Source organism: Hemibagrus wyckioides, linkage group LG12 (genome assembly GCF_019097595.1).
Source record: "Hemibagrus wyckioides isolate EC202008001 linkage group LG12, SWU_Hwy_1.0, whole genome shotgun sequence".
Taxonomy (NCBI): domain Eukaryota; kingdom Metazoa; phylum Chordata; class Actinopteri; order Siluriformes; family Bagridae; genus Hemibagrus; species Hemibagrus wyckioides.
This window is the reverse complement of record NC_080721.1, coordinates 10,920,229-10,940,669: the sequence shown is the minus strand read 5'-3', so window position 1 is coordinate 10,940,669 and position 20,441 is coordinate 10,920,229. Positions and strand designations below refer to the sequence as shown.

Here is a 20,441-nt window from a genome sequence, read left to right as displayed (position 1 = left end):
AATCTATGAAAGTGCAACCCTGTGGTTCTGAACTCTGAGGTATCTCAGGTAGAATCTGGATGTTTAAACTGTGATACGGTCATACAGTAATGCTCTGTATGTATAAAAGTAAACGTTTGCACTTGATTTTAATAATAAATATTGCAGCTTCATCTTCATAAGAGGTTTGATCAAATCTCAGCATCTGTGGAAAACTTAATGTTATTTATAAAACTCACATTGTTATAAAACACTAACACACACACACATATATATATATATATATATATCAGTGGCGGGCCATTTTACACCTAGGCCTTCACTGCTGTCCTTCCTGAATTATTCCACCTCTATAGCATCATTATGACGCCAGGGCAATAGATACTAATCAACCGTTAAATAGCAAAGTAAAAAAGAAATTAGTCTACAGTATTTCACACCTCACAAGGAATAGTCCATTTTATTATGGTTACTTTTCTCAATAAAGACATTCTTGATGACAAAGCAAACTGCAATCTCCGGAGGACGCAGCATCCGAAATGATACGCAGTGAATATATAAACACTGTACTGACACAGTGCGCTGTGTCACAGGCTCTTGTAGCAAACATAAATAAAATTACATTACATATACTGTAGCAAAAAAACAAATTAACACAATTCAGTCTCACAAGTTTCCTTTCACTGCAGCAAAAAAACAAAACAAAAAAAACTCACAGCCCACCCCAGGTATCTGGAATGAAGGCAAACTGAAAACCCAGAAAAAAAACCAAAAAAAAACCCAAAAGCATAAATGGTTCTTGAAAAAGCTTACCAACCATTTTTGAAGAATCAAAAGGATTTTCTTGAAAAGTCCGCCTTGAAAATGCATTTGTAAGGATATCCGCAGATTTTAACAGTAGATCCTTTAAGTCCTGGTCCTGAAAGTTCAAGGTGGCAATGGGGCCTCCATGGATTGGACTTGTTTGTCCAGCACATCCCACAGATACTCCATTGGTTTGAGATCTGGGGAAATTGGAGGCCAAGTCAACACCTCAAACCTTGTGTCCTGCCATCCATGTGGATGTTACTTTGACACATACCTAAGCTTGTTACAGACCATGTACACCCTTTCAAGGGTATTCCCTGATGGCTGTGGCCATCAACTAGTTCAAGGTGTTGACTTGGCCTCCAAATTTTCCAAATCTCAATCCAGTCGAGCATCTGTGTGATGTGCTGGACAAACTAATCCGATTCATGAAGGCCCCACCTCGGAACTTACAGGACTTAAAGGATCTGCTGCTAACATTGTGATACTGTTTTGGCAGCAAAAGGGGAACCAACACAATATTAGGTAGGTGGTCATAATATGTATGTATATGTATGTGTGTGTGTGTGTGTGGGTGTGTACGTATAAAAAATAGAGAGAGAGAAAGAGAGAGAGAGAGATCATGATGGATTTAACTAAAGACAAAGTAATTATACACTGGTAAAGTTCACAGAATTTACACAGCATTAAAAGCATTTTTAAACATATACTTCATCTAATATGTGCTTCTCGTAAGTTTCCTTAAGAAATGAGAGACAATAAAGAGACTTTCAAAATACCACCAGTCAGTGGTATTAGCCAAACAGAAGGGTTTTTTTGCTCACCTTTCCTTTTAACAATACATCTAATTACAAGCCCAAGAACAGTGGCCATGACGATGCAGCCTAGAGTCATGCAGACAGCAAGCCTGAAGGGTTTCTCCTCTTTCTCTACAAGAAAAGATAAATGTGGTGAATCCAAGACATTACAAAAATAGTAATATTAAAGATAAAATAAAAACTTAAAAAATACTAGGTGTAGAAATACACAGGAATGTGTTATACTTGTAGCGGCTGCTATCTCATTACCAAAGGCCGCCAAGAGGCTAAAACAGGGAATCGATGCATTTGCGACGCAACAATAAAATATCAGTGAGGCAAAACTTGATCTTGATTCTTCTTCTTTATTGCACAGACTGGTATTTCCCGATGTTATAAAGTTTTTGTATGATTGTGTTCAACAAAGAATATGTCATCCCTGCTCACCCCCTCTATGCCCTTCACTAAGTGCACAGGTGACAAAATATTTCCATTCCCACCTAATCCCGTGACAAACCACCATGATCACATGACATAAGCAAAACTATTTACTCTTTCATGTCTACTTCAATACTGTAAATGTAATTATACTTGAGATAAGTTAAATGTAAAACAGTAGAGACTGTTAGTTATGGCATTTTCCAGATATACAGTTGTACTGTATAAAATGTCATGTGCAAAGAAATTCTTTAAATCAAAATCAATCAATACTCAAAAATAATTGATTTAAATTTCTACTTAAAATACTATAAAAAGCGGGAAAGTGTAATAACCTAATTAACTATTTAATTTTAACTAAGAAAACTATTAAGTCAATATTTTGCTGGACAAGCAACTTTGTGCAATTTTTTAAGGAAATACAATGCTGTATGTTATCATACTGTATGTTAAACATATAATATTATACACTAAGTCACATATATTATTATACCTTAGCTCATAAATGCAATATCCCAGGCTGTATATCAGATTAATTAGACTAATAGATTAGGGTCTATGTAGTGTAGATCATACCATAAGACATGGATTAGATAAAATATATCAATTTTATATACACTATATAGGTTTTGGGACACCCCTCCAAATCATTGAATTCAGGTGTAGTTTTTCAGGGGTTGGGCTCGGCCTCTTAATTCCAGTGAAAGGAACTCTTAATGCTTCAGCATACCAAGATAATTTGTGCAATTTCATGCACCTCCTAACTTTGTGGGAACAGTTTAGGGATGACCCCTTCCTGTGCCAACATGACTGCACACCAGTGCACAAAGCAAGGTACATAAAGACATGGATGAGCGAGTTCAGTGTGGAGGAACTCTCCGCTCTAGTTCATCCCAAAGGTGTTGGGTTGAGGTCAGGATTCTGTGAAGTTCATTAAGAGTTGCTTTTACTGCGACTAAGGGGCCAAGCCCAACCCCTGAAAAACCACACCTGAATTCATTGAATCGAAGGGTGTCCCAAAACTTTTGGTCACATAATGTAGCTTGTGTATTAAATATCTAACATCATACCCTGAGTTGTATATTAATATATGAAGTTATTTTTTTATTCACAAATAGCATATAAAGTCACAGGTTGCAGTTTGTAATATCATACTTTACCTGATTAAATTACATTTCATAGTTTAGATTAAACATGTAACTTCATACCCCATGTGATGGTAATATTTCCCTCTAGGCTGCTGTGATGTACAACACAGCTATTCTGCTGATCTTCTGTGCTCCCCTCAGGTTTGATCACACTCCTTCTGGTCTGATACGTGCCATCACCGTTAGGTAGCACATCGTTCATCTCGTCATCCACCAGCTGTAAATCTGCCCCCATCCACTTCACCTGCACTGCTCTGGGGTAAAACCCAGTCACATGACATGAGAGGAGAGTGGAAGTGGAGCTGAAATGATTAATTGGTAGATAATTAATGAATGTTCATCATTAGGTTTAATAATATGTTATGTAACACATGAATATGAATATTGTATTGTAATCTACATCTATAATATTGAAAGAATTGGTGCTTACGGTATATATCCACAATTTATGTTATATATAGATAACCTAACAATAATAAAGGTTAAACCTAAAGATCTGTTTATCGACATAATGATGGACCGTCATATAATGCATAGAAATACATGTATAAAAGATGCTGACATACAACTTACAGAATTATTATATCACATCTTACCCTTCTTCATGTTGACTCCAGGAGCATGCTGTAAGAAGAGCTTCAAGTGATCAAAACAAGCCTTTTGGTAAAGACACAATGATTCCAATCAAAACTGAATTTCGCTCCCTCTGCCTTTTATATTTGAAGGCTTGAGGAACAGAAGCGATGTACGTCTGACTGTCAATATCTAAACTCAAGAAGTCCTTCCCGTTGAATGCGTGAGATGCCTTGATGGTGCCATTCGGATAGAGGTCACAGTGACTGTAACCCTGGTATATGTTAATGTCCTCATGTGATCCTGTGATTCAATACAAAGTCATTTTTAGTGCTTCTGCAAGGTACTTTCAACTCTCCATCCTCTGCTGAAATTACATATGCTACATCTCTGTACAGTGGAGCTTATTTCCTGGCCAGAATAATCAGCTCAATCCATCACATGGCAATATTGCAAATCAGCATATTTCTAAGGAATCACTGAGATTATCACAGCTCTAATTAGAGACTGCACCTTTCAGGTGTCTAATATTGTGTTTTTAAGATGAATTACCTGTGAGATTGAACTGTTCTATAGCTGATTCAAGTGCTGTATTTATGGTCTGTCTATTGTAGTGTGATATGTCTCTGATGTTTGCCCAGTGCTGCTGGCCAGTGGTGGTGTTGAGCCATTCGGGACACAGTGCTATGGAGAGTTTCCTGCTGTCGTGGTAAAAGCCAGTAATGTCATTCACCATGATTCTTTCCATGTAATTAGACAGGCTGAGGCCTTGAGTACAGATGAAGAAGCCACTCATGGAATGGACATCTGTGAAATAGAGGATTTGAGTTTGAATAAGTCTGGGTCATTTGACCTCACCAGTCATGAATACAAAAATGTTTTCCAAACTTTAGGATTCAGAGCATTTTGGGAACGTTTTGCTTTGGATTACAAAGATAGCAATGTTGATAGCAATAGATTCTGTGTGTACATTATAAACTTGATTTTATGGTCATATGACCAAAAAGAAACAGATTAATTTTGCTTTTAAGAACTTTTTCTTTGACCTTCTGAGAATGTTTGCAACAGGTTTTCTATAGGAATGGCTCAGAGAATGCTCCCCTAATGCTAGAGAAAAATATTCTCTGACCCACCACTTGCAAGGTTCCTGAGAGGTTTACACCGATCAGGAATAACATTATGACCAGTGACAGGTGAAGTGCATAACACTGATTATCTCCTCATCATGGCACCTGTTAGTGTGTGGGATATATTAGGCAGCAAGTGAACAATTTGGATCAGAGCATCTCCAAAACTGCAGCTCTTGTGGGGTGATCCCGGTCTGCACTGGTTAGTATCTATCTATCAAAAGTCGTCCAAGGAAGGAACAGTGGTGAACCGGCGACAGGGTTAAGGCTCATTGATGCACATGGGGATCAAAAGCTGGCCCGTGTGGTTTGATCCAACAGACGAGCTACTGTTGCTCAAATTGCTGAAGAAGTTAATGTTGGTTCTGATAGAAAGGTGTCAGAATACACGGCGCAGTTCGGGTCAGGGCTGTTCTGGCAGCAAAAGGGGGTCCAACACAATATTAGGCAGGTGCGCATAATAATGTTAAGACTGATCTGTGTATAATATTTAAAGGTGACCAGAGCATTAGTGGAACCATGGTGGATTACCACAGGGATATCAATAGGTTTCAAAGATATAAACGGTACCAATTTGTGAGAACTATGAAATATGGATGCTATGGGATGCTGTCAGAACCATAATGCACAAACACACACGTCATATTTCCTTAAACAAATCTTGCCTGAAAGACCAAACGTGAACCAAACAGAAATTTGTTCTCAGGAAGCAAAAACAAATCATAATAATAATAATAGTAGTAGTCTTAGTAGTAGTAATTCATACAAAATATTCGCTAGCCATCACCAAACACCTGGACAGGATGTAAGAAAAAGACTAAAATGTAAAGGATTTTCCTTTCTTTCATATTTAAACATACATTTAATGATATATTTGCCAGATACAAAACTAGCTTTCTGCTTTCTCAGCTAACTGAAACAATGAAAGTGAAAGTGAAGCGTGTTTGTTTACCAGCTGACCATTTGTAAAATTATTCTCTCTGATATTTATTTATTTTAAATATATAAACATTCGCCTGGATATACTACAGCCATGACATAGTCCTGAAACGTTAAATAAAAAGTAAAACCTGTACGTTTTTGTTGTAGTTCATTTAAACGAACTACACATCCCAGGAAGATGCGGTGTGATTTTGCACCAATCAGATACTGACCTCTCATCCGGGCATTGTAAGATGGACATAAGGATGGACAGTGGGTGCCCCGGGGCGGTACGTATCATCAGAATAGTAGTGTTTTATTTCAGTGTGGATGTATATTGCTGCTGAAGTGTGAAGGGAAATTACATTTCAAACAGTTAAAACCGATAACAGAACAAAACAAACAAATAAGAAAATAAATCATCAGAAATAGCTTCAAAGTGGTAATAAACAAATGACTCACATAAGGATACAGACTGTAAGTGTTTGATTTTAGCAGGGATTTATTAAAGCTGTACATGATTTTATAGTTTTTACTATATTTTACTGCAATGTCCAGCTATTAATATTCCGTACAGTACACTTAGTTTAAGCCTGATCTACAGTATGAAGATATATTTTAATGGAGCAATTCTGTAATTCTCTCTGGATAAAGAGGTGTAATTGCTTGAATTGTAAGTGTACATGTTTTACATCAAAAGTTTAGATTAGTTAGTGAACATGCATCAGAAGTATTATCCTTGTACAACCACTAGGCGGCGATAAAGGCAATGTGAGGGTGGAGACGTGCACGGAGGAAGAGAAGCTATAGATGAAGCAAAAGGGATTATTTATTTTTTATTTATTTATTTTAATCCATATGAATATTACAAGTGTCTCCAGTCTGTTAGGTGTAGTAATACACCATAATTTTATTTGTCAAGCCGCTCGATTTAGAAGTAGTAGTATGTACACGATCGGAAACACTGCGCATGCGCGAAATCAACACTGCCAACAACGCTGCCAACAACACATTATAACATTATATTATTAGTTAGTTTTAGTAGTACACTATAATTTTAGTTGTCAACCCGCCCTATTAAGAAAAAGAAGAAGAAGAAGAAAGCCGCTATATCTCGTATGTACTTGTCACTACACGAGCCGTGCCGGAATCACTGCGCATGTGCGAAAACTTTGGTTCTGCGCATGCGCGAAGTTGCTACCAACAATACAGTCTAACATTATGTTATTATTATTATTAGCATTATAACAACAGTATAATAAATATCTTCCTTATAAATAAACTGCCCTAAATCGTTTCGTCATACTTCAGACAAGAACTTGACGCATTTCCGCACGTGCGCAGTACAAATCGTGTTTCCGTTACGGATCGAATAGTGACAGTACTCCCGCATCTCAAATGTTTATTTATGTATATATTTATTTATTTGAGTAGCAAATGTATACAAGTTGTTTGAATGAAACTCCCTAGTTTATACCAGTCTATTCCGATAGGTGACGGTAAATACACCATAACGTTATCTGAGTACCACCTCAGTTCAAAGAAGAAGAGGCACTAGAAGAGAACGCGCATGCGCAAAACGTGCATTATTCTTGTGGCTGTGCGTGGAGAAAGGTATTGCACTTACTGTCAAATCGTCAGCTTTAACAAGCCAGAAATTATGTCCGTACTTCAAGATTTTGCCTGCAAAACTCCTTTTCTTATATGCAATCTCTGTATTAAAATATGTTTCAGATGTTTAGTGATCGACGTAACGTCAGACTGAAATATTGCAGTCCGGCACGTGCGTGGAGGTGAAAAGATGGACGAAAAAAGTAAGGTAAATATTACGAATTAAAAGTGTTTAAGGAAAAATACAAAGTCTCTTTTCAATAACACTTCTAGTGGTCACTAAATAGGATGTATAAAGATGTATTTAAAATGTTTAATTCGACTGTAAGGGAGTAGACGTGTATAGATTTGCCGCACGTGGTCAGGAAGCCATTTTGAAGTTTTCTCCATGTCTCAGAAGTTTAGCTGTTTTATGGTAAAGTTAGTTGGGTTAATGAGTTTAAAGCGTCTGTCATGCATGGCTATGAACATCTAATTTGGGTCTTGTGATCTGAGTATTTCTGTTAAATTGTATTTCAGGTTAATTCTTACTTCATCTTGGTGACCAGAGGCATCGTCATGTTTCATAAGAAATCTGTGATGGTTAAAGCTCTCTAAAGTCTGTATTGGATCAGGTGAGTGTGGTGTTTGTCCTTTTAAAAGAGACTTGATGTGATATGAAGTCTTTTCTGACTTCTACACAATGAATCTGAAATCTCGGACTGTGTCTAGATTTTGAATGTTTATAAAAGTGTAATTTTAGTGTTTAATTTCTTATCTTTATAGATTAGCCCAGTAAGGTCTCCATATCCTGGGCCACTGATTCACTGGGATTCTCGGTAAGATATGATTTCTTTATAGAAATTACTGCTGTTATCTTTTTTACAGTGAAAGAAGGTGCAATGCACCAGAAATGGATAAAATGAGCCAAAAATCATCTTCAGTGCAATGCTGAATGATAAGATGACTGATGTTGGGGTATACACTGATCAGCTATAAGATTATGACCACCTGCATAATATTGTTAATCCACATTTTTGCTGTCAAAACAGCCCTGACCTGTTGAGGCATGGGCCGAACTTGATCCCTGAAGGTGTGCTGTGGTATCTGGCACGAAGATGTTAGCAGCAGATCCTTTAAGTCCTGTTACTTGCAAGGTGGGGCCTCCATGGATCAGACTTGTTTATCCAGCACATCCCACAGATTGAGATCTGGGGAATTTGGAAGCCAAGACAACACCTCAAACCCATTGTTGTGCTCATCGAACCATTTTTCTGAACACATTAACTTTGAGGACAAAATGGTAACATTCTGCCTAATGTATCTCACGCAATAACGGGTGCCATGATGAGAGAATCTGTTATTCATTTCACCTGTTGGTGCTCATAATGTTATGGCTGATAAGTGTATATCCTTTTTTACTATACTGTCATTTCATATCCTATCATGTATTTCATATCCATTAAATGAGGTTCCTTTAGGTATTTTTCTGAAACTACTGCTAGCCCCTGAGTTGACTTATGAAACCATGTGGTGCTAAGCAGCTGTTCTGGGCCTGAAAATTGTGAATATTGGTTAAGTGATGTTAATGAGGTCCAGAAACACCTTTAAACATTACTATCTGCTCCTGTAATTGATGCTACAGTCTAAGAAGCATTAGCAGTTAAATTGACTAAATTAACATGTTAAGTGTGTGTTCCTGGAAGCTGCAGGCTGTTCAGCGAGGCTGGGTCTAACATGTGACTTTGTCCTTTCCTGTATGTCTGCTAGAGAAACTCGGGGTGGTTTGAGGCCTGACAGCATTCCCTTCGCTGTCAGGTTATAGAAACCTCATACAAATGAATTTGTGGTCACTCTGGTGATCATCAACATGCCCTTTGATGAGCAGTGTATTCATTTCTCTCCATTCTGTCTTACAGGAGGTCAAGATCCATTAGTGAGGTGCTGGATTCGTGAGAAGACGCAAGACTGAAGCTGTAAATTCAGTTTGTGGTGCAGGAGGCTATATGTAGTATGATGGTGGACATTTTTGGTCTATATACATTCTGCTGCTCTTGTCAATGTTTATGAAATTGCCCATTAAAGAAATATTAAAGCATGGTTGAGTGTAAATGCTGTTACTGGGATGTCCTTGTTAATGGAAAAACTGTCTTGTCTATTTTTATGCTGAAAGTCATAAAGAATTAAAGACGAACATTGATAACACCATATCGGTGCTAAACTGTAAGGATTTTTTTTATTAACAAATAAACATAGATGGATATAAGCCTTTAAAGTGCCGTTCAGTAGTGAAATGAACAGTGTCATACCACGTAGTGCAACATTGTCGTATCTTGTGTCTTTAGGACCTTTTGGTTGGTATCGTATGTGCCTGATTAAAAAAACACGGTTGCTATTACAGTGAATAAGCTATACTAAATTTGTTGTAAATGAAATATTTATAAAAAATATAAATATTGCTTATTTATAGTAAGCTACTTTCATTAACAAGTTAAACATTACAGAACTATTCGTCCTGTCATTTGCATAATATAGTGCTTATTAATTTACTACTGATATTTATCATATTATTTAAAGAAGTTGTTAAAGAAAAAGCCTGTGCAAAAACAGGCACATAAATATATGCCTAAAAGCCGTAGCTAGGCACCGTGTCTCCGTTATCAGGTCGCGTCCTGGCTTGATTTCGATTGGATGAATCAAAGCAGGAAGCGACGCGATTTGCTCCTTGTGCATGATACGGTACAACACGTACACCAGTGACGCAGGTCTCGGGGTAACTTTTACTTTCTGTTCCGAGAAAAGGGGAAATTTTTGCGTTACTGTCTTCTCCTGGGGGTGGCTTTGCAGGTGTCACCCGCTTAACACAGCTTAATGCAAGTAAGTTTTTGTATTTTATCACTTTAAAAACCATCCACTGTGAGTGACTTCCTATTTTTTTTATTGAGCTGTAATATTCGTTTCGCTGTTTATTCGAGTTGTCAATAAGCGCTTGTTGTCACCATAATGAGTCACTTTACTGATTCGATTCTTTCGAACTAAATGAAACAAGCGTGGATTCATTTAATTGACTCACCTGGAAGAAGGCTTCAAGAAAACGCACCCAGAACAACAGATTTATCAAAATTGGTATTTTTTAGTTAAAACTTTCTACCTGCTTATCTAAATCATTATTATTTATAACTCTGATTAGTCAGAAGGTTTTCATTCGTTCTCTTTAACAGTACTTTACTACATAACACATTGCAATATCTTGACCAGTCTTGTTCGTCTTGAACAGTAAATGAGTTCAAAACTCATTGTTTATAATGTGAATTTTTCAAGGAGACCTTTATCAAACCTTTGCTTGAGTTCAGTGCAGCAGGTACACAATGTTTCTTTTAAACAGACTTTTTGGAATTAAGAGAATGCCTGCAATGGACTTCCCCGTGGCAAGCAATCAGACCAACCTGTTCTTAAATTAGCACATTGTTATTTCTTTTTTAACCACATGCCTTGAGTGCTTTTTTCATAACATGTTAACCTCTTTAACATGTACTCTGTAATCCCAGAACTAGTGAACTAGTATCAGGATGGATTTATTCATAGAACGCTTCTGTTAATTGCTCTGGAGTGTCTGCTAAATGTAAATGAAATATAATGCACCTACCTACGTGATATAGAAAAACTAGTTCATGCTGTCATTACCTCTAGATTGGATTACAGGTATGCCTATCGCAGTTAGTCCAGAATGAATTAGAATTAGTCCTTACTAGAACCAAAAGATTCCCCTTATTTTATCCACATGACACTGTCTCATTGTAAATGTTACAAGGCATCTCCGATGACTGTGTCCGAAATATTGGAATGCATTTCTAAATGACTTTTCCTTATTTTTATCTTCTCTGTGTACTCTTTGCCCTACTATTATACTTCTGGGTGATTTTAACATTCATGTGGATAATGTCAATAATGCACTCACAAGGGACTTTATATCATGCTTGGATAGTTTTGGACTTCAACAATTTACTGACTTACTGTCTACTGAACAGGGCCACACTTGGGTATTGCGCCACTGTATTAACTACTGTTGCATCTGAGTTACCTATCTCTGACCATAAATTAGTGTCCTTTACTTTTAATGTTACTGTTAAATTAGGCATTTTGTTAAATTTCTTGTGCTGATCTAGGAGGTTCATGGGCATAAGGAGATATGGTGAATTCTTACAGTGTAACAACCCTCTTCATGTGTGTGTTTTTTTTTTAAAAGATTAAATGCAGAATTATAGTGATACTCTAATTTTAACAGTACATTTTTCAATATTTTGTAGCACTGACATTATCATGGAGCCAATGGTTATTGAAGTACATGGAGTTCCACACATTCCTCCAGATGACCGGATGGTTGATCAGTTAAAGATACACTTCCTAAAGCGGAGGAATAGTGGTGGAGACGTGTTAACAGTGATTTATCCTACTTCTACTCCAGGCCAGGCTTATGTCGTTTTTGAATCAGTTAAAGGTATGGATACACACTCAGAGTTAGGTACTCTTCAGAGAGCAGAATCTAAAACCTTTGGCTTACCATCTTTTCTTCTGTTGTTAGTTCCCGGAGTCTTGGAGCATACTCATTTTTTAGACGTACACAACAAATTTTATCCAGTACGTGTAAAGAAAGCTCATTTGCCTAAGGTAAAACTAATTTCTTCACATCAATAGTTCAGAGCCAAGAATCTTAGATTTCATTAACATGATAATAATAAACAACAAACTACGTTTTTGTCTAAAGTTCTGTCTGCTGTTTCAGGTGGACATGCAAGCTGAGGCCACACTGGATTTGAGTATGTTCCCAAAGCGAGAACCTGTCTTGGATCTCATTAAATCTTATGACTTTACTGTAACAGAACATAATCCAGGTCATCTCCAGTTGAAGGGCTCCTTCTTGAAACTAAAGCTCATACGCAATCAACTCATACAGCTTCAGGCGTATGAACATCATTATAGTAGATCACCATCAGCTCTTCATAATGGCTCTTCTTTGGGGTATGACCTGGAGCGGTCTAATTTGGATCACAGATTTGTATCCAAGTCCATATCGAGGAATATGGACAAAATGGACAGTACACCATCATCATCCTTGTATAGAGTTTCGAAGTCTGGTGGATCACCCAGGAGTCATCAAAGCAGTCTTTCATACTACCCTGAAGGACATGCAAGCAGTCCAGTGGATGCTGTGGATGATCAAAAATATGAAAAGCAGGACAGGAATGTACTCTCTGCTCATAGACGGAGTCTCCATGCTGATGGTGCATCATCAATATCAGTGAATGATCCATCAAGTGTCAACCTGTTACAAGACGTATCTCCATTAAATAGGGATTTAGCCTCAGGTAGAGCCTCCCAGAGCATTTACTCCTCCTCCTATGGAAGTACTAGTCATACAGCAGACACAACGCAACACCGCACATCTTATAAAGATTTAGCCTCAGGTAGAGCCCCCCAGAGCATTTACTCCTCCTCCTATGGAAGTACTAGTCATACAGCAGACACAACGCAACACCGCACATCTTATAAAGATTTAGCCTCAGGTGGAACCCCCCGGAGCAATTACTACTCCTCTAATGGTAGTACTGGCCATACAGAAGACACCATGCAACTCCACACATCTTATAAAGATTTACCCTCAGACAGAGCCCCCCGGAGCATTTACCACTCTTCTAATGGAAGTACTAGCAATACAACTGACACCCCGCAACACCACACATCTTATAAAGATTCAGCCTCAGGTGGATCTCTTAGGAGGCGTCCAAGTTACAGTGGTGATACGTGGCCCAGCTCCTCTCATGGTAGCCCCTCATCCTCCACTGGGGAAATGGCAAGCTTTCCGGTGGACACAGATATCATAAACTATATACTAATCAAACGGCAGAGTGATGTTAAGGCGATTGCAAGGGACTACGGTACTGAGATGACCTTAAAAGACGATGATGGCTTAACGACAGTTAAGTTTAGGGGAAAGAACAGTGAGAAAGCTAAAGAAGATCTTCTCAGCATCATTGAGAAGATCAGCCCTTCACTGCGCACTCAAGAAATCCATCTGATAACATATGACCATGCTGAACAAAAGATCCTTGAGAGAATCCAACATAATCAAGACTCAAGTGTTATGATCAAACACAGTGGTGATGTTATAAAGCTGGTGGGATCCTCAACTGAAAGCTTTGAGATGAAGCAAAAGTTATTGGGACATCCTAGAGGAAGGACCAAAGAGAGGGGCTCAAAATACAGAAGAAGCATCTCTCTACCCAAACAGTATAAACCTACTCACCATGCACGTATACCAGATACTGAGAACACAGCAAGTGCTGCAACCAAATACAATCCTTCACATTATCAAGAGAGACCGGATGAAGGAAAAGCTCTGCAGATTGTCCGAGGCCATGAACTGACTCCAGACAAAAACTCGCAACGGACACGCAGCAATTCAGAGTCTCGAGACAAAAACGGGACAACCAGGAAGAGTCAGGCAGTACATCAAGATCTGGAGGTAACATCATCAAGTCAAGGAACAAAGACCCCAAAAAACCTGGCCCTACAGGTCGCAAAGCGATTTGATTCAAATATTAAAAATATTGATTTTATATGGTCTATACGTAAAAAAAAAATCATTGTACACAACAAAAAAACATGACTAAATTGCTGTTTGACGATTACATTTGCCGTTATACAGAAAGTCAACATGATTTATTTCTGTAACCTTTAGTATACAGTGTTCATGTGCATGTTAACATGTTGGGTGATTACTACATTACACCGATCTATATATATTTTATAAACACTAATCATCACATATTTTTAAATTTATTCTTTCTGGAAAAAAGTAATGTGAAATGATCAGCTTTTATTTTGTTGTGTGTTTTGTTTGCCTTATTTGATGTACATGTTGGTCTGTATATTTACCTCTTAAAGATAATATATATTTCTTCTGACACCATGAATGCTGTATAGTTCCTTTAACACTAGATTCACTTATATTGTTTATATAATTTATCTAAATGCTGGCAAAGCATCTTGAAAAACATCTTATTGCTTGTTTTGCTGTTTAAAAGTAGTTTTTTCCCCCCCACCAAATTTTAACCATTCTGTTTCTCTTTCACAACATTGTATAGTAAAAGTTTGACACAGAATATTGAAATTACCAAAGCAAATAGTTTTATTTAACAGTAAATTTATATTAATTGCTATAGTTTTATATCGGAATAAAATACAAAACAGTAAATTACGTTTAATGGTCTAATAGTATTATTTTAAATATAAAATAAATGTTTTATATACTATGCATATTTAAACAGAAAAGCACAAAAATGTACAATATCACCATAAACCCTACATTGTCGAAGGTTATTTATAATTAAAAACGAAGAAAACCTATATATATAGGGTATATATAGATATATAGAGTGTATATAGGGTGAGTAATGAGGGCAAATAACAAGCAGGTGTTTCTCATTAAAAGTCCAGAGATTGTGAGTGGATGAGTGCTGGTGGTTGCTGGTAATTAGAGTCCATGGCATAATGGGTTGTAGTGTCTGAGAGGATGTATTAAAGGAATGTATGAGGGACAGTGCGTCTGCCTTAGTGTTCTTTGAACCGGAACGGAAGGATATGGTAAAAGTAAAGTGTGTAAAAAACAGGAACCGGGATAACCAAAATGAAATATCCAAAAAAGTAGTATATGCTCTGTACGTGGAACTTCACCCTTGTCATATAAATGATGGTCAAGGAGCCTGCACAGGACCTGGAAAACATGTTGAATGTGAGCTTCGTAAGTAGGGGAGTAGAGCAGAATGTCATCCATAGAGGCGATTACAAATTTTCCAAGCATTAGTGATTATACAATGGAATCCTGAAATTGCACAGACTAGACCATATGGCATAACAAGGTACTCATAGTGACCTCTGGTGGTACTAAAAGCTGTTTTCTACTAGTCCTTCTTATGGGTCCTCACTAGGTTGTACGCACTACAAAGGTTTAACTTGGTAAAATGGTGAGCTGACTGAAGCTGCTCCATGGCTGCTGGAACAAGAGGTGAGGAGTATGGATATTTCACTGTGCACTAATTAGGTCCATGGTAATTTATGCATGGATGCAGTCCACCACTCTTCTTGGCCGGTGGGGTCTAGGGCTTGATAGTCCTTGATGTAGTCCTCCATTGATCTCTGTTCAGCCATGGATAAAGGATATATAAGTGACCATGTGGAGGCGTGGTGCCTGGCAGCAGGTGTTTCTCAAGTCCGGCGATTAAGTGGATGAGTGCCCGTGTTTGCTGGGAGTTTGAGTCCATGGCAGCCATGTTTGAGTGGCCGCGAATTAGCGGAAGTTGCAGAGCTGCGTGTTGTGACAATTCCAAAGCAATGCATGGACATGTATGTTATATTTCAGTTAAAGCCTATAGAATCATATCTAATGCACATTTTCAGCAGAATTATTTGTAAAATAAAATGTGAAGACAATATATTTTATTTAAAGACATATTGTTGGAAACAATAGTCTTAATGTGGAAAAAAACATGTATTTATAAAAAATTAACCTCATAACACTAAATTTAACCCTACAGTAAATTTCTCAAATTTAGCAAATGAGGAAAATTAGTGTGTACAAATCACATGCAGATAAATAAAAAAAGTTAAAGTTAAAATAAGCATAATTTTCTAAAATATAACATAACAGTTCACTAAGCAAAAACACATGGATGTCATTAGTAGGCCTGAGGTTCTATATTCCTGTATACAGAGTAAACAGAAGTTCTATAAATCTATATATTTATAGATTTTTAAGCACTTTATATTTCTCTGTCTACATTGCACAATTTCTTATGCATGAATTATATCCCTTTTCCTTTATTTATCTCTAAAAAATAGTCCCAAATGATCCTGACCTTCCCATGTTTGGTAAAGCTTTAATATTATAAACATATGCACATAATTTAAACTATATGTCATATAGCCAAGTTTTTATTATTTACAGAATATCAAGCAGTTAGTAACAGAAGTTTTGATGTTCACACATCGGTCCAGAAATAAATGCTGCAATGTTAAACTGTCCAAATTTACCTGAATCATGCGATGTGCCAAAAGGGCCAGCATGGGAGAGTGGAATGCCAGAGTCTTGTGGTTCTTGAAAAACCCACAACACCATCATCCAAAGTCACCTGAAGGTGAGTTTCTTTTTATTTGGGCATCACATTATTAGATGGTGGCAATCTGTGTGTGCAGTGCCAAAAAAACAAAAAAAAATAATTGTCATATTTAAATTCATTTTCCTTAATTTTCCAGCTTTATTATACAGGTGTAAATGTATGATTTTGCATTTTCAAACCTCTAGACAGATCACAATCTACCGGTATGTTTCCATAAGTTATTTCATCCTGTCTTAAAGGCAAATCTCTGTAGTAGTATACATTTGAAATAAGAATGAAAGGATCTCATTGTCACGAGGCCTGAACACCAGAGGGAGCCATCGCCCGAATATTAACCGTTTCTGCCCACTTCCGGTCCAGTGACGTATATAAGCAGCACGCTATCTGTCACATTGCGAAGCATTGTTTCCTTAGCGTTACTTTCCAAGCCTTGATTAAGTCTCTATCTAGTTTCCTCGTGTATGACCCTGCGTTTACTTCTGACTTCGATTTATGGATTAGTGTTTTGGTTTTGTTATTCTACGTTGCTTTCTAGTTTTGACCCTGTTTCTCCGTGCCCTCGACCAAGATCTGAGCCTTTGGCCCTTTATATTATCTGCGAATGGATTCCAATACTCCTATGTCTGACGAGACGTTACAGAATGCTTCGCCAGAGATGAGTCCAGCAGATATGCAAGTGGCGCTATGGCGACAGCGAGTCCTCATTCAAGCTTATCAGGTGGAGGTCGACGCACTGAAAGCTGCTAACCAACAGCTCCAGCAACAGCCACAGGATCAAGCGGCAGCCACAGCGCAAGTGTACAACGTTCGCAGCGAACTTCCTCGTTTTGCTCTACCAGAGAAGTTCGACGGATCCACCGATCGCTGCCGGGGTTTCCTTCGTCAGTGCGATAACTATTTCGCTCACCAACCTGAGGCATACCGCGACGAGAGAACCAGGTGCGCGTTTATATTATCCCTGCCAACCGGTAGAGCGCTAGATTGGGCAGCAGCAGTTTGTGACTCCGACCCCCAAGTTAAATCGTCCGCGAATTATTTCGCTAATTTAATTAAGGAGGTGTTTGAATACCCGGTGGGAGGCAAGGATGTTTCCATACAGCTGCTGGAATTACGCCAGGGGGTGGACACAGCCACGGATTATGCCATAAAATTCCTCACGTTGGCAGCTCAGTCGGGATGGAATGCTACAGCTCTCATGGCGGTTTTCCGTGAGGGGCTCAACCCGGATTTACAAGCAGAAACGGTTAATATTCAGGCGATGGCTCCCTCTAGTGTTCAGGCCTCGTGACAGAAGTACTCTCTCAACGCCAGCCAGAGTCAGGCAAACTACATCCATGTGCCTTCTACTCTCGAAAACTAACACCGGCGGAATTGAATTATGACGTGGGCAACAAGGAACTTCTAGCTATGAAGGTTGCTCTGGAAGAGTGGAGACATTGGTTGGAGGGGGCATCTCACCCGTTCCTCATTCTCACTGATCACCGTAACCTTGCGTATCTTCGAGAAGCAAAACGCCTTAACCCACGCCAAGCCAGGTGGGCATTGTTTTTCTCACGGTTCAAGTTCACCTATCGTCCCGGCTCGAAGAACGGGAAAGCAGATGGTCTCTCCAGAATTCATGAGGTCATTGATTCACCCTCACACCCTGATACTATCCTCCCATCATCTGGTTTAGTAGCCCCCATACGCTGGGATATCATGGGAGAAATCGAACAGGCTTACACATCCGAGGCACCACCCCCAAACTGTCCACCCTCCAAGCGTTATGTCCCCACTATGCTCCGTCTAAGACTGATTAGGTGGACCCACGAAAACCCCAGCTCCGGCCACCCAGGCATCCATCGTACGGCCCAATTGCTGCGTCAGACCTTTTGGTGGCCTTCTCTAAACCAGGATGTGGAGAAATTTGTACGCTCATGCTCAGTCTGCGCCCAGTCTCGAACCGAACGCCATTTGCCAGAAGGTCTGTTGGAGCCGCTACCCGTCCCACGCCGTCCCTGGTCTCACATCTCCATTGACTTTCTCACTGACCTCCCCGACTCACAGGGCTTCACGACCATCATGGTCGTCATTGACCGGTTCTCCAAGGCTTGCAAATTGGTCCCCATGAAGGGCTTACCTACATCTATGGAAACCGCCTTAGCCATTTTTCACAATGTATTCCGGAATTTCGGGCTCCCCGAAGACATAGTGTCAGACCGAGGGCCGCAGTTTACCTCCAGGGTCTGGCAGGAGTTCTGTAAACAGTTGAAAATCAAAGTCAGTCTGAGCTCAGGATAACACCCCCAATCTAACGGGCAAGCCGAACGTCTGAATCAAGAACTAGGAAGGTTCCTGAGGGTTTACTGCAGCAAGGAACAACACCGATGGAGTGAATTCCTCCCGTGGGCCGAATATGCTCAGAACTCCTTAACCCATTCCTCTATGGGGCTGACGCCGTTCCAATGTGTATTTGGCTATCAACCACCGTTGTTCCCGTGGTCCAAGGAGCCTTCCGATGTCCCCGCGGTTGACGAGTGGTCCAAGCGAAGCCAAGAGATCTGGGAACGAGCCCATGTTCGCCTTCAACGGGCAATACGTCGACAGGTTATTCAGGCCAATCGCCGACACCAACCCCATCCTACCTACCAGGTTGGTCAAAAGGTTTGGTTATCCACGCGCAACCTGAAACTCAAACTGCCCTGCCGTAAGCTCAGCCCCAGATTCATCGGCCCCTTCAAAATTGTTCGCCAGGTTAATCCCGTCTCGTTTCGCCTAGAGCTGCCTGCCTCTTATCACCTCGCACCCACTTTTCATGTATCTCTGCTCAAGCCCTAAAACGAGCCACAAACCGCGGGCCCCACTGCCCATGAACCACCCACTCCCCTTGACATTGACAGTTCCCTCGCCTATTGGGTTCACACTATCCTTAACTCGCGTCGCCAGGGCCGCCGCCTCCAATACTTGGTGGACTGGGAGGGATATGGCCCGGAGGAGCACTGCTGGGTCAATGCACACGACATCCTGGACCCAGCGCTCATAGAGGAATTTCACCTGAACTTTCCCCACAGACCCGCTCCTCGCCCGAGGGGGCGCCCTCGACGCCGAACACCTGGAGGTGTTCTTAGACGTGTTCTTTTGACCCTGTTTCTCCGTGCCCTCGACCAAGATCTTAGTCTTCGGCCCTTTATATTATCTGCGAATGGATTCCAATACTCCTACGTCTGACGAGACGTTACACTCATACTCTTGTGCTCACTTGCAGTAGACAGTAATGAATTATATGAATATTACAGTCTGAATATAAAAATGAACACTGGAGAAATAAACATACGGCTTACACACTCTGTATCTGATCTAACATCTCAACTATGTACAGTAATTTTATATAATCATACACAGCATTGTACACATTCTTGCTAAGACATTTTTTTTATTCGGGATTCAAACATACCCTCAGGCAACATGTAGAGCGTCTGAGGAGGAAGCTGTAAAGCAGGCACCCCACCAGGCATTACACATTAGAAAAGGTTTTTTCAGCATGAATTGCTTTGCAATAAATATGACTTAGTGTATGGAAATGTCTAATTACACATGACTGCACACAATGAAATCACTGGTTAACAAATTTTACTTACGTGAAAAGTAATTTGAAAATGTGACACATCCTAGACATAGATATTTTTATGGCTCACCCTTAGCTTTCAGTGTGAACATTATTTTCATGCAGCATAAGAAAATTTTCCTCTAAATAAAAAAAGTGTAAAAGCAGCCTCTCTCGACCAAAAGAGGCTAACTCCAGATCATATCCTTATTGGAATATTATGATTAGCATGCTAGCTGATACTTTTATTAAGGGAAACTGAGGTAATATTTAACTAGCTTTTACGTTAACATAAAGTAAAC

At 39.3% G+C, this 20,441-nt stretch overlaps 1 protein-coding gene, 1 long non-coding RNA gene, 1 other non-coding gene and 1 pseudogene across 5 annotated transcripts; 3 read left to right on the top strand and 1 right to left on the bottom strand.

Moving 5' to 3' along the window:
- Positions 1-1,497: 1,497 nt before the first annotated feature.
- On the bottom strand, positions 1,498-6,951 carry LOC131362450 (patr class I histocompatibility antigen, CH28 alpha chain-like; annotated as a pseudogene).
- A 314-nt stretch (positions 6,952-7,265) lies between these two features.
- On the top strand, positions 7,266-9,480 carry LOC131362463 (uncharacterized). Its single transcript, XR_009206200.1, has 5 exons — positions 7,266-7,404; positions 7,525-7,609; positions 7,921-8,015; positions 8,167-8,219; positions 9,300-9,480. It is a non-coding gene; the product is annotated as an uncharacterized LOC131362463 (long non-coding RNA).
- Positions 9,087-9,220, top strand: LOC131362996 (small nucleolar RNA SNORA9). Its single transcript, XR_009206267.1, has one exon. It is a non-coding gene; the product is annotated as a small nucleolar RNA SNORA9 (small nucleolar RNA).
- A 623-nt stretch (positions 9,481-10,103) lies between the features above and the next one.
- si:dkey-154b15.1 (uncharacterized) lies at positions 10,104-14,347 on the top strand. 3 transcript variants are annotated; one of them, XM_058404302.1, is made up of 4 exons: positions 10,104-10,257; positions 11,688-11,878; positions 11,963-12,048; positions 12,164-14,347. In XM_058404302.1, exons 2-4 carry the CDS (start codon positions 11,701-11,703, stop codon positions 14,045-14,047), a joined length of 2,148 nt encoding a protein of 715 aa, XP_058260285.1. In that variant the 5' UTR covers positions 10,104-10,257; positions 11,688-11,700; the 3' UTR covers positions 14,048-14,347. The 3 variants fall into 3 exon arrangements, with proteins under 3 accessions (XP_058260285.1, XP_058260287.1, XP_058260286.1); XM_058404303.1 differs by lacking the exon at positions 10,104-10,257 and adding an exon at positions 10,313-10,506; XM_058404304.1 differs by lacking the exons at positions 11,688-11,878; positions 11,963-12,048 and having other exon boundaries at positions 10,136-10,257.
- Positions 14,348-20,441: the final 6,094 nt, after the last annotated feature.

Bases quoted from the DNA above. Each gene is read 5' to 3' on its own strand.
- si:dkey-154b15.1 (XM_058404302.1), top strand. From the start codon at position 11,701: ATGGAGCCAATGGTTATTGAAGTACATGGAGTTCCACACATTCCTCCA. The intron at 11,879-11,962 runs GTATGGATACAC...TTCTGTTGTTAG, and splicing joins CGTTTTTGAATCAGTTAAAG to TTCCCGGAGTCTTGGAGCAT. The intron at 12,049-12,163 runs GTAAAACTAATT...CTGCTGTTTCAG, and splicing joins AGAAAGCTCATTTGCCTAAG to GTGGACATGCAAGCTGAGGC.